Genomic DNA, 14,006 nt, shown 5'->3' with positions numbered 1-14,006 from the left:
CCATCTTGTTTCTCTTGTCCATTTAGTTCAGACTGTCCCATGAAATTATTTTCATTTGCCATTAATTCCTCCTCTAAGTATCCATTATATTTAATTATGTTTCTTAGCATTTTATTTATTCATGGATTTTCTTCTTTAAAGACTCATGTTGAATAGGAAATCTTTTGTTCCATTCTCTTTTCCATTCTTCTTTCACTCTTCACTCCTCATTTATCCTTGGGTCCTTGCAGAATTTCCTGATACAGTACATGAACATTTTTTGTCATAGTGTGGAGTTATTTCAAGGATTTTTCGCGAGTCTGCTCTACTTTCAGTGCTTAAATGCTGCATATTGAGAGCAGTTTTGGCCTCTGGGTAGATACAGCATTTGAATGGTCCTAACTTAGCAGCAAATGATGATAGAGGTAGAGGAGATGAGACATATGGCACTACCAGAAAATGTAAGACTCGTGCACCATGATTGATAGTGGAGAAATGCAAACACATTTTTCTCTCTGCTTCCTAGTTGGCTTGCTCTTGAATTTCAGAGATCAAAGTAAACATGGGCCCCAAATTATGCTATCCCAGCTGCTTAAGAGCAGTGTTTTCATGGGAATGTTTCTTATATTCATGACTGTCTTCCTTGGTTTTCAGTTTAGCAAATCTTTGTCCATTTGTGTGCCTTAATTAATGTTTTAAGAAAAGTCAGTGGATGGCATATTTAGTGGATTTTGTTAACAATTTGGAAATGTTTGGATCAGTGTTTTCTTCATTTCGGTGTTCTCAGTATCTAGCTAGATGGTGACTGGCAAATGGTATTCATTGAAAAATTTTTCATTGAATAGAATTAAATCTCATTGATTGTTGTTATGATATTTGGTTTCTTTTTTTCTATGTATAGCTTAGCACTTTATGATACAGAAGTGATCCAAGTAAAATAATAGTATGCATTTTTTTCTTATCTATAGTTTCTCTCCATGAGATTGGGGTAATAAGTTCTATCTCTTAAATTTTTAATCAGAATTACTTAGATGTTTTTTAAAAATGTGTTTAACTCTAGAAGGGTCTATGGCAATGCAACTTCAATTTATTGTTGCTTTTATCTTTACAGTTGTCAATGAATGTAATCATAAACTACTGTCTCCACACTGGAATCTGGATAAGAGATTCAAGGTTTCCATGAACTTCCTATTAGTCAAATAGAACTCTTAAATCCATAGTATGTTAACTGCAGCCAACAAGTCTAAACAGTTTTACTCTGTTACCTAATTTCAGTAAGTTTGACACAGAGAGTAGAAAGGCTACTATCATCCAAAAGTGTTGCTTATTACAGGTTTAGCCTGACATCTTTCAATGGATGTGAACTTGCTTGTGAGAGTCAGCTACTTCACAGGCTTTCATTGAATATCCCAAATACACATAACCAATAATGTATTTAGGGTTGATCAATTTATCCTTATGGGTATTTGAAATTTTTCAGTAACTAGGTATATTCTTAAGTAATGATCCATGGTTTAAATAACTGGATGGCAAGCTAAATTAGGAGAATATCTCAAATCACAAGTGCAAATGTGATGGATTTGGGCCATCTTCAGCTCTGAAAATGAAATGAAAGCTTAACTTTTTGGTCAAGAGAAGCCTGCATCTTTCTTCACTGCCTTTTGGCAAAAATATCTGGCCTTTGCTTAGTGTTTATACCTTTCTCTTGACATACAGCATCATTGTATTTTTGTGTAATCATATTTATCCTTCACTTTCTTTATGTTTCTTCCTTAGTGGTTATGCTTAAAGAATTATTCTCCTGACTTTTCTTCATAGTATCTTATGGTCAGATTTTTAAATATTTGATGATTTAATCAATCTGATAATATTTAGTGTGCAATGCAAGAATAAGGACATGATTTGTTTCCAAGTACCTTATTGCATACCTCATCACTATTCAGTGAATATTTAACTCTTTTTAAATTGATTTGAAATATCATATTTATCAAATACTTAATTCATTTACATGTTGGAGTCCTTTTCTGTGCTTTCTATTGTTTTCATTCATCAATCTGCTAGTTTTAATTATTAAAACTATAGATAACATCCTTTTAATTTGGAAGTAACCTTTATCTCTTATTAGTCTTCCTTTTAAATATTTATTGACCATTATTGTTCATTGTATTCCAGATGAATTTTAGAATAATTTCATTAATTTACAAATTTTTTAAAACCTATGTATTTTGATTGTAAAGATAGTAAATTTGTTAGTTATTCAGAGAGAGGCGTCTACCCAAAAGAACAAAAGACATTCTGTAAAAAAGACATCTGCACTAGAATGTTTATAGCAGCACAATTCAAAATTGCAAAGATGGGGAAACAGCCCAAGTGGCCATCAATACATGAGTGGATTAATAAAATGTGGTGTATATATATATATATATACCATGGGGTACTATTCAGCTATAAGAAATAATGGTGATATAACACCTCTTGTATTATCCCGGATAGAGCTGGAACCCATTCTACTAAGTGAAGTATCCCAAGAATGGAAAAACAAGCACCACATGTACTCACCATCAAATTGGTTTTAACTGATCAACACTTAAGTGCACATATAGTAATAACATTCATCAGGTGTCGGGCAGATGGGAGGAGGGAGGAGGGAATGGGTATATACACACCTAATGGGTGCCGTGCGCACCGTCTGGGGGATGGACACACTTGAAGCTCTGACTTGGGTGGGGCAAGGGCAATATATGTAACCTAAACATTTGTACTCACATAATATGCTAAGATAAAAAAATAAATAATAATTTTTATGAGTTCCCACAGAGAAGCATATTTCTCTATGTTTTTATTTTTCTATACCTCCTTCCTAAAGTATTTTGAGGCATTTGCATTTATGTGTCAATCAGTGAAAAATATTTATTGATTGTCATTTATGCGCTAGTTAATAAGCCACTACTCACGCAAGTGGGTTCTTGAGTTATAATTGCAAAATATATATCTAGAAAATAAGTAATCAATCAGTCTCTACACTCATGGAACTCATATTCAAGTGGGGAAGATAGACATTGAATGCCCATAATCTTTGACTATAATAATTATTAAACTAGAAAGTAACAACAAAAAGCCAATCCCAAAATATTTAGCCACATTTTTGAGTAAGACAAAATTAAAACTAAAAGTCCAAATTAATTTAATATGAAGGAGAGTAAAAGATTTATCTATCAAAAGAGGCCCTCTGTGTACTTCTAGAAAGCAGGCATTCTTTAACCCAATCATGGATGTAGACAATGCTTCTGCTATTATAAAGTAAATGACGTTGAACTGCTTGAATCGTAACAAATAGATATTGTTGCACAAAACTGGAAAGCTTTCAAAATCTTCATAACTTTAAGCAAGTTTTATAATTTTAAGTTTTTAATTATTGTGTTCTGGTATCCACTTGAATAAAAAGATTCGAAAGTTGCTACTAAACTTTAATCTTTGAATAATTTAAGCATGTTTGAATACTGCTCTTAAATTAAGTCGTTACACTCTTCTCAGTGTTTTCTAAGTGCCAATGAAAGCTTTATAGTCAGCAGGATTATCAGTAATAGAAATAGGAGTAAACCTAATGAAAATATTGGCTTTATTGAATGTGTTACTGCCTCAGTTTTCATCATCTTATCAAAGTTGAATTGGAACATTAGCTGTACTTTGTATATTATTGAAATATTTGCTTATAAGAGTATTTTATATTATCATATATTAAAAGGTTAAATAATACAATGGGATTCTCAACTCAATTTTTTCAAGATATATAAAGATTGATATAATATTTGTGAATTTCTGAATCAACTTGATGTCATATTTTTTAAATTACTACTCATTTATAAACAACAGATTTTTTTCTTTCTTTTTTTTTTAGGATTTGGAAACATCTCACCACGCACAGAAGGCGGGAAAATATTCTGTATCATCTATGCCTTACTGGGAATTCCCCTCTTTGGTTTTCTGCTGGCTGGAGTTGGAGATCAACTAGGGACCATATTTGGAAAAGGAATTGCCAAAGTGGAAGATACGTTTATTGTGAGTATGACAGACTTTTAACTACATGTATTTGTTGTTTGATTTTTTAAGAGTATTACATTTTTTCTATCATCTCAGGTACAGTTAGACATTCAGCTATTAGGGTTTCCTTAACAGTTTATTTGCATCCCTATAAGCATGTAATTTACTGTCTTTTAATTATTTTTGTACTTAATCTGAATGAATAAATTAGTGCATGAGAAAAATCCAAAAAGATATATGAAAAAAGTAGAAATTGGATAGTTCTAGGTTCAAATTCCAGATGTACTATCTCTTAGCTACATTATCTTAAACTAGTTATTTTTCCCTGAAATCTCCATTTTCATATTTGTATAGTGTGAATAGTGGTACCGTGGAGGCATTACTCTAAGGGCTGGCAGCAATATAAGTTAAACATTAATGTAGAGAGTAAATGACAATATTTTGTTATTAAAAAATTGCTTTGGTACCTTTATATAGCCCCTTTGGGAAGGATGCAATACAAATAGCAAACACGAGAAAGGTGATCATATAACTTAATTCATTAATGCCATTGATAGAAACGTACCTATGGAATGTAATTCAGTAGACCCAAGGTAGTATACAGGAAGATGTTCATGCTTGAATTATAGCCAATAGAAAAGAATTAAAATGCTTTTATGAGAATTTTACATGAAAAATAATTATAATCCTATGATAATAAGCCTGTTTTCTCAAAGAAAATTGTGAAAGAAGAAAATGGTTGTGTTAGAGGGTGGAATTATAAATGATTTCTCACTACTAGCACCACTGCTGCAAATAAATTTTATTTACTATTCAATAATGTTTCATCTCTTCACAAAAAGTTCAACAAGATATTTATATTTAACTCTATGGATGAAATAAAACTATTGAGTATTATTTTCTCAATTTACATTACAGTTCCAGTTTTAGTATTAGTCATGTTCCATATTTATGATTAAATTAGCTCTCAAACATATTTACTATTAGAGTAGAATAAGATATAGTTTTCTTATATTGGTATTAAAAGTATCCTCTATATTAATCAAGAGGCAGATCAGTAGTATGAACTTGGTAATACCAAATTGCTCATTGATTGATTCAACAAATTTTCAAGTGCCTACTAGATGCTGGGTCATATTTTTTATGTAGCATATACAATAGTGCATAAAAAAAAGTTACATGTCCTCAGAGTGATGACCTTTCAGTGATCATGATTCAGTGCTTGGTACAAAGCACTATTTTAAAAACTTCACAAACATGAACTCATTTAACTCTCACATACGAGTTAAGGATGGGGACTAGAAGAATGCCTATGTTCTCTTTCCATTCTATGATTTCATGGTTCTTTATCTCTAAAAATTCTCAAGCTCTAACATTCAGTGATTTTCATATAGTGTGGGATGTGACCTATAATTTTTACAGTAGATAGGATAGATCCAGTTAGAGATTAAAAATATACAGTAACTAACTTCAAATAGAGAGCTTGAAGATAAACTCCTATATATATATGTATATATATCTCAACTCCATTTAATACAGTATACTATGGAGATTTTTTTATTGGAGGAAGAGGTAAAAAAAAAAGTATGGGTACTCAACAATTATGGCTTAGATATGTTGAAGACTTATCTTTACCTAGAGATCATGTAGCCTTCTTCATTGTACAGTTTAGTGCCGGAAAACAGAGAAACCATTCACCTGGTTCATGTGGGAATAAAGCTGTGGACTTTAGGTCTGTTAGTATTATGCTCTAATTAATTGAATTAGTAGTAAGAAAAAGTGATGGGAGTGACAGAGGAAAGTCTTCATGCAATTAATGTTCACCAATTATAAATTGTAAATATTTAATTCTTATTTCAGTTTTCTCTACTTTCATACATTTCTGAATTGTGTGTGGTCCACGATCAGTTGTATGCCTATAAAATAGAAATATTTCAAAAGTAGCTCAGGTAAACAAATAATGATGCAAATCTGAAACTGCATTCGCAGAGCAAATGGAATTTATTTTTAAATGCATTTTATCTGTTGTAAAGCTGTGTAAGAGTAAAGCAGCATCATTATTAGCATTGATTGTTTTAAGTTATTTATGTTATTCCCAATTTTCATAAGTAAGGACAATTGAAAACTAAGAATAAAAGGGAGTAGCTTACTTGCTAATTTGCTGATAACAGCATATAGGTTAACTTTGTGGGCATGCCAATAATCAACCCCTCTTTCTCTCTCTTTCTCTCTCCCCCCCATGTATCTATCTGTATGTATTATTTGTTTGTGTGTGTGTAGAAGTGGAATGTTAGTCAGACCAAGATTCGCATCATCTCAACAATTATATTTATCCTATTTGGCTGTGTCCTCTTTGTGGCTTTGCCTGCGATCATATTCAAGCACATAGAAGGCTGGAGCGCCCTGGACGCCATTTATTTTGTGGTTATCACTTTGACAACCATTGGATTTGGCGACTACGTTGCAGGTAAGGTTTTCCTGGCCCCCACATTGCTCACCGAACCTGTTTCTTTTAGACTTTTCTAAAACTTGGGTTTATAATGAAATGCAATGGCTGTATGAGTTTCCTAGGGCTGCCATAACCAAGTACCACAAGCTGGGTGGCTTTAAACAAAAGAAATCCATTTGCTCATGGAAGCTGGATATCAGGTGCCAGCTGGGCACCTTGAGATTCTGAGACTCTGGGTAGAATCTTTCTTTGCTTCTTTCTGGTGGAGGCCATCAGTCCTTGGCTTACAGCTGCATCACTCCCCGCTCTGCCTCTTCCATGCAAGTTGTTCTTGTGTCTCTCAGTTTCCTATAAGGATACCAGTCATATTGGATTAGGGACCCACCCTACTCCAGTATGACCTCATCTTAACTAATTTCATCTGCAAGAACCTTTTTCACAGAAGGTTACATTCTGAGGGACTGGGGATTAGGGCTACAGGATATCTTCTTGGAGGACACAAATCAACCTATCACAGTGGCAAAGACAAAAAGTGACCCTGTGACACTGGAGGCAAACAGAAGGGTGGAGTTGAACATTTAGTTTTTCTTATGTGAGGGAAAAGTAAATTGCTGGTTGTTCAGAATTTTACATTTTTACCCTAATTTTAGAAACCAAATATCGGCTCTTACTTATTTTTGTAAGTGGTATAAGAATTCAGGTTTAATTTATTTTTGACCTTTCAACTTAGGCTCTTTCCTGCCTTAGTTTTAAAAACAGCTGCAAACGTCAGATGTGCTTGGCTACTTAAAATATTTTTTTTCTCTAAAATACTTACTCGATTAATTTTTAATTCTTAGGACAGCAGTTTTGACCTTAACTAGTGTCTACATTTTTCTATTCATATTTTTTGATTTCTCAAAAAATCAAGTGCCCTTTGCTCTGTTGTGTTTCTTAGATCTTATGTCCCTGTCAATTCAACTCTCTCTTTTCCACTTATTATCCACCATCATTATTGTTGTAACCCCAATTTTAAATAAAATATAGTAATGGTGGTAAAAGTAAATATGCTAATCTATCATGGATCATTTTTACCAGCTTCTAAAAATTTAAACCATTCTTTAAAAAAAAAAAATCACTTTGAAGTATTTAAAAAAACATGGTAAACATTATAGTAGGATTGTGTTATTAAATTTCTCAGAATAAACTCATGAGACTAGTTTTAAGAGAGTTTTATACTTTCTGACTATTCACTGTTTTATCTTTACCCAGACTACCACTTAAATATTTTCAGAAAAGAAAATATGTTCTGCAGTTCTATAAAAATCTCAGGGAAGTCTGATAGTTCATCTGTTTCTATAGATTTGTTATTTAGGATTTAACCAGGCAAATCCCTCCTTGTGGGGAATGTGTAATATCCTTGAAGATGGGGATGTTTTCATGAACAAAGCTCTGCTTTGGTCAAAAACACTGTGTACACGTCTCTGCACTAGATGGTGGCCCCAGGAAAAAAGAGTGAATCACTTTGGGGGAGATCTTTTTGTGTTATGATTAGCAAGATGTGGACAGAAGAATTTCAGACATTTGTAACTGCATATAAGAAGATAAGCTTCTGTCCTAAAATACTCATTTTCTACCTCTTATTGGAAATGTATAATAGGCTTGTGTAGACATGGAAAGTATGTTAACATAGGAGAAAATTAGACATAGTGGTGATGACAAAAAGTATACTTGTCCATTAATCTTAGGCTGTCTTATCACTTTATAAGTATAATTAATAAGGTCCTAGAGCAATGTGGACTATATAGGTATTATGTGATGATTCTTATATTTTCAGGCCAACAGCCTCCTATAACTTGTGTTATTTTAAACAACTGACAAACTATGTCCATCCAGTATGTGGCCCTTATGGTCGGAAACTCTCTAAAAAAACAAAAATTATAAATGAAAATAAAAGTGGGTGGAATCCTAAAATTATAGTGTATTTGTGACCACTGTATAAACTGGCTTAGGGGAAAAAGCAAATATTTTTACTTTATGGCCTTGTAGAAGATGAAAAAAATTTTTTTTAACTTAGTTTAAGAGATCAACACTCTGCAACTGGCTAGACTGGCTAGATTACACGAGTCTATTAGTAGCTACTCCCGACTGCCCAAGGAAAACATATTGTGTGTATCAGTGGGGACCCTGATTCAAAATTATGGCACAGTGTGGTAGGAGAGTAGGGTGACAGAAAGATACCTGTGCGTCATTAAGTATAATCGAACAAACAAATCGTTAGTAGGATTTATTATATTGTTACCCTTCTTTAAATCTGTTACTTTAATTTTATTTTTATTTTATGGAAGAAATAATAAAAAATGGTAGAAATATACCGTGATAATAATTAGCATAGGAATTTGATATGATTAAAGTGACAAATGCTAAGTAAGATAAATTAGAGAGGAGGCAGATTAACACTAGTTTTGTCCGTTTACCTTTGTCTCCTTAATTTATGTGTTATGTTTTATGGCTATGTTGGTCTTCGGAAAGCCATAGAACCCGGTTGCTAGTACTATAGTCGTTACATGCTGGGTGCTTGTGCCCAGGGAGCGTTTTTGGAATGAGATGTGGCAAAGGCTGGGTAGCAAATGTGTGCCCTTTGCAAGAGTCTCTGGAAAAATAAAACTTGTGAGGATTTCTTTTTAAAAGATCTTAGAAAATAATTGCCTCATATAGTTCATTAGAGTACACAAAATTAGCCTTTGCTTCTTGGCTCCTTGTGACTGTAAAATTAGCTATTGAGCTAAGTAAGGCGAGGTTCCCATCTGGGAATTATCAGTTATTTACTTTTTAGAACCTTCCCTCTTGCTATTAGATGTCACTACAGATAGAGCTCTCATTTAATTTTGCTATTTTTTGCCAGGGAAAAGCAAGAGGCATTGCTCTAACTTGAACCTTCTTGTCTTTCTATTGGGTTATAAATCTCAAAAGAAAACAAAATGTACGTCCCCTAATGCACACTCAGTATTTGATGCTCTTCTCAAACCCTGCAAAACCTGTTCCGAATAGGATTAGGGCTCAATTACATTGTTATAAGGAGTATTTCTGAACCCAACTTAAATAACATGTTCTTTAAACTGTGGTCTTATTAAAAGATAAGAACATATTTCAGAAAGTGATTTATAAACGTTTAAGATACAGGTTGTAATACGTCCATATTTCTTAATGTTGGTGTAGTTATCGGGAGCATCTCAAGAACAACAAGTGCTGATATGGTGATTTAGACCAGGACTCTGAAATAGTGCTTGTCCCCGGGGAATAAACGAGAAAGGTAGACTTTCTATGATGAGAAGAAAATATGACAACTCCTATTTCTATCCATTTCTAAATCCCACTCCTTTTTATTTTTATATGTCACAATATTTATGATACAATATATTAGACCATAATAAATTTCTAATTCATAAGTAACTGTATATTTAGATTTGCACGTACTGTACTTTTCCATTGTCGGTAATGTTGAATCCAAAGCATTTAGAGACCACAAATAGGCAGTGGTCTCTGTGCATGTGACTGAATATGGGAATTCAGCACTTAGTACTTTTTCTGCAGGAAGAGATCTCCCAGCAAATTTTAATTTCACATTTATATAGGGAACATGTTTTAGTGGTTTACTAAGTAAGTGTTACCTTAGTGATTAGTATCTGCTTCTTCTGGATGGCCTTTTTTGTCTTATCTCAGGGGTCAATGTTCTGGGGCTAAAAGGAACTTGGGAGGCCACAGAGTCAGTCCAACGCTTTTGTTTGACATATGAATAAGCAGACCCCAATTGCTAAGGGTAGTGAATGCAGAGTGCCTCTTCCTGAAAGGTGAGAAGGGAGAAAGGAAATTATTTAGCAAAGTGTCATTTACTTGATTTCAAAAGCATTTATAATGATGTATATAGTCAAATTCATAGAGATAAATTAAAGTTCATGGCTAAATTGTTATTTGAAAATTAATGTTGATGCCTTATGTTCTGTTTCTTAACTTTCATCATTTTATTTTTTTATTTGGACAGATGCCTGGGGTGATAAGTTGTTAAGTCATGCTTGCCTTATAGACTGAGTGCTAAATCAGCTTTTCTTCATTAAAATAAAAGAAGTAGTACTAAGTATATGGTAACGTGTGAAAGATTGTCTTTTACTTATTCAGGCTTGCTTTTACAAGTTGTCTTCTTTTAGAAAGGTCCATGGCTTTAAAAGAAAACACTCACAAAAAACAAGAGTTGGTGATTCTTCAAAATTTGAGAAAAGTCAAATAATTACCTAACTTAACACAATTTAAAATTCTTTTTCAAAGCTGGTGGCTCCTTTAATATATGCTGCTAGGGTTAGAGGGGGTCATGTAATCTAAGACACACATTTTCACAGCTTGGTTAGAAGCTGCCCAATGCAGTCCTTCCAAACACTCCTTTTCATAAACCGGATTGATTCATGAGAGGCAATGTGAATGGGTGAAAAAGGCAGATGCAGATTTATAGTTTCACAAAGCAGTATCCTCACATTACCTAGTTTTCTGATAAAAACCAAAAATTCCAGGCAAAAATTCAGATGTTATAAGAAATCCTCGTGGTCGATATTATGAAAATAAGCATTGATTTATTTAACCATAGAAATATACTTCTTTGGAATTTTGGTGAGTGAAATTTATACTTGGTTAAGTAATGAATTTTTTTTCATCACACATGTAGTTATTGAATGCGTACTAGGTCAATCAGGCTTCAGTGCTTACTGCCTTGTGTTCCTTCTATATAGAAAATATAATTTGGAACTTTCCCAAGTAAAACTCTTCTGCTGGTTCATTTACCTTTACAACATTTTTATAATTTTTCATGGTTCTATAATCATTTGTCATCACATTTGTTTGACTTGGAAAAAACATGTTCGTATGTCTCATATTAAGAACGAAGTTTTCTTGGAATTATGTTTTAAAACTCATTATTGGAAATGCAGTTTTTAGGTAACCAAACTGTTGCTTTCCTGTAAAATCGAAATTATGACTCATTCATTGAAGTGCTCAGAGCTTGCTTAAGTAAAGAGAATTTTATCATGAAAACATAAATCTCTGTTTAAAAACCATGGCAAGTTTTTTTTTTTTTCCAAAACAATTTGTTCTAGTGGAGACCCTCTAGAAAACAGTATCCGATGTTGCGTAAGAGTTTTGCAACTTTGTCAGAAGCCCGTTAGTAAAAGGGCTATTACTGAGTTGATCACCGAGTAATACTTTGCCAGGAATTCAACAGATGACAAGGAAAGTACCGGAAAAGGAGTGAGACCTATTGGAGAGCGGTCACTGCCACCACCACCACTGCCACAACAGTGGCTCAGAAAAGTCACTCTGATCAGAAAGGGAGAATTTTTGTGTGACTGCTAGAGAGATGTATTTTATCCATCAGTCATTCATTAGTTTGTTTAGGTGTTTAGTGAACACATATTGTAAATTAGATACTATGCTTAGCACTTAGTGATAACAATTGCTCTAATTCCTCTTCCTGTGGGACAGAATGTATGAAATCTGAAAACAACAATTAAATTAAATAAGGAACCTTCTTCTCTTCCTGGTAGTTGCTCTGTTTTATAATGCAGGAAAATTCTGCAAGGGGCCTGGTCATCCCTTGATTCAGCCACTGACTCCCAGCAAACTCACAAGAGAACTGATAGCCATGTGTTGATCAATTAAATGAGATTTGACCCAAAGTTCAAAAGTCTCATGGGACTATGGAAAAACCAACAACTTACGTAATTTCTAGGGTTCAGAATGCATCTATAGAAGCATTGTAAAAGCATGTGGGGAAAAATGAGGAAAAAAGCATTCAGTGATTGATAATTATAGCTTTGTGGGGCAGGCAGTAAATTGTACTAACTCTTGTGAAAAAAAAAAAAAAAATTCCAGATTGCTCTGTCTTGAGATTTAAAGGTAATTTCTAGGGATAACTATTGTGTTCATCCTGTATATTGTTCTATCTTTGCAAAGGATAAATGATGAGATGATGTGTTGATTTTTCTTTCTTTATGATGGTGAGACTGCTGTTCTTCTCATGGCAGTTTTCCTAATTTAAGACCAAGCATATGGACTTCTTAAATGCTGAAATATAGGATCCCAAAATATACATTTGAATGCTAGAGGCTTAGTTACCTTTTTTGGCATTATGTTTTTCTGACTTCATGGCATATGCAAAGTTTGGTTTAGAGTAGGTGAGCTATTCTTTCATACCGAAGTCTTATTTCCATTTGTCAAAAAGGAAAACCGGATTTACAGTATCATTGATATCATTGAAAGAGCCTCTCAGTTCTTGAAACAACGAGAAACACCTTATTCATTTACATTACTATAACAAAAGAAAAATATACTAAAGCAGAAAATAAGATTTTCCCCTCCATATTAAGGCAGAATAGCTTTAATTAATAAAAATAAAGTTAAAAAAAACCCAAAATTAAAATGAATATTTGTTATCTAAACTAAACCAGGATACTTTTCTTTGTAAATATTTTGTGATTCAGAAAAAAAAAAATCACCAAAAAAGAACATTGAATTTAAGGGGAATGAGGTTTTTATGTTCAGGTTCTTTGGAAGAAGCCAACTGTTGGCAACTGCTGGAATGAGGACAGAGCAAGGTGAGGAGGCTCCTAGGGAGACGGTGCTTGTCTTCAGACCCACGTGGTTTCTAGGTGAGAACCTCGAGGGGAGTGGGCACGACTCATTCAGCTGAGTGTTTCCAGCCTTAGCTGAGTACCTGCCAGGCAGTATGGGCAAAATAGGTTGGTGGATAAATGATAAGAAGGACAGTAGCTAAGATTGTAGGTGACATGGACCACTGGGTTCAATGAAAGAGCTTGCGTTTTGGAGCTATGCAGACCTAGGTTTGAATTCTAGCTCTGCTGCCCTGTGCCTGTATGGCCTGACAGATGTTACTTAATTCCTACTGAGATTATGACATCTCTATTTTAGAGTGGGATGCTTACCGTTAGAAATTTCAGGAAGCCAGTAGAAACCTGTCTTCTATTTCTGAGATCCAAACAGACCATGACAGTAATGGCAATTAGATCATCAGCTTTATTTCTGATAAAGGTAGCTGGTGATGTGTCTTAAATCTATGGCCAAAGGGTCTTATTAACAGCCCTGCCCTAAGTCAGTGGAAGCGTAAGGAGTAGGAATACAGCTGCCTTCGACATCTACTCACGGGCTTTGGGATGAAGGATTTCATTTATGTTGGTAATCAGGAAGTCTGACTTTGCACTCCTCTCTCCCAATCCAATTTTGAATATCCTGTAAATCAGCTGATGTGAGCATATTGACTGGGTTATGTAGGGCTACCAGGGCCAGAGTGAAAAAATGCCTTCAAGGAGATACCTGCCATGACCCAATCAACAATTCTTTGGAGCCAGGTAGGAATGGACTTTCTTAATGTTGGGTAGAGGAATTGTTCCCAGCAAAGTTAGGAAACCCACTTTGTAGAGAGGATGGTTTCCTAACAATAATGCCAGCCAGAACCTTTCCTGAGCTATATTTTTAGTAGTTTAATGTGTTAGATTGG

The 14,006-nt window shown here is 34.0% G+C and overlaps 1 protein-coding gene across 3 annotated transcripts in view; it reads left to right on the top strand.

Moving 5' to 3' along the window:
- KCNK2 (potassium two pore domain channel subfamily K member 2) overlaps positions 1-14,006 on the top strand; it is a 157,107-nt gene that overhangs the window by 117,491 nt on the left and 25,610 nt on the right. For all 3 annotated transcript variants that reach the window (XM_069459342.1, XM_069459343.1, XM_069459340.1), the window contains exons 4-5: positions 3,878-4,038; positions 6,301-6,487. In XM_069459342.1, the coding sequence (XP_069315443.1) occupies positions 3,878-4,038; positions 6,301-6,487 (348 nt within the window). The remainder of the gene's footprint in view (positions 1-3,877; positions 4,039-6,300; positions 6,488-14,006) is intronic.

The sequence above is a fragment of the Eulemur rufifrons genome, chromosome 27 (assembly GCF_041146395.1).
Source record: "Eulemur rufifrons isolate Redbay chromosome 27, OSU_ERuf_1, whole genome shotgun sequence".
NCBI lineage: Eukaryota > Metazoa > Chordata > Mammalia > Primates > Lemuridae > Eulemur > Eulemur rufifrons.
This window is presented reverse-complemented; position numbering and strand designations above follow the sequence as displayed.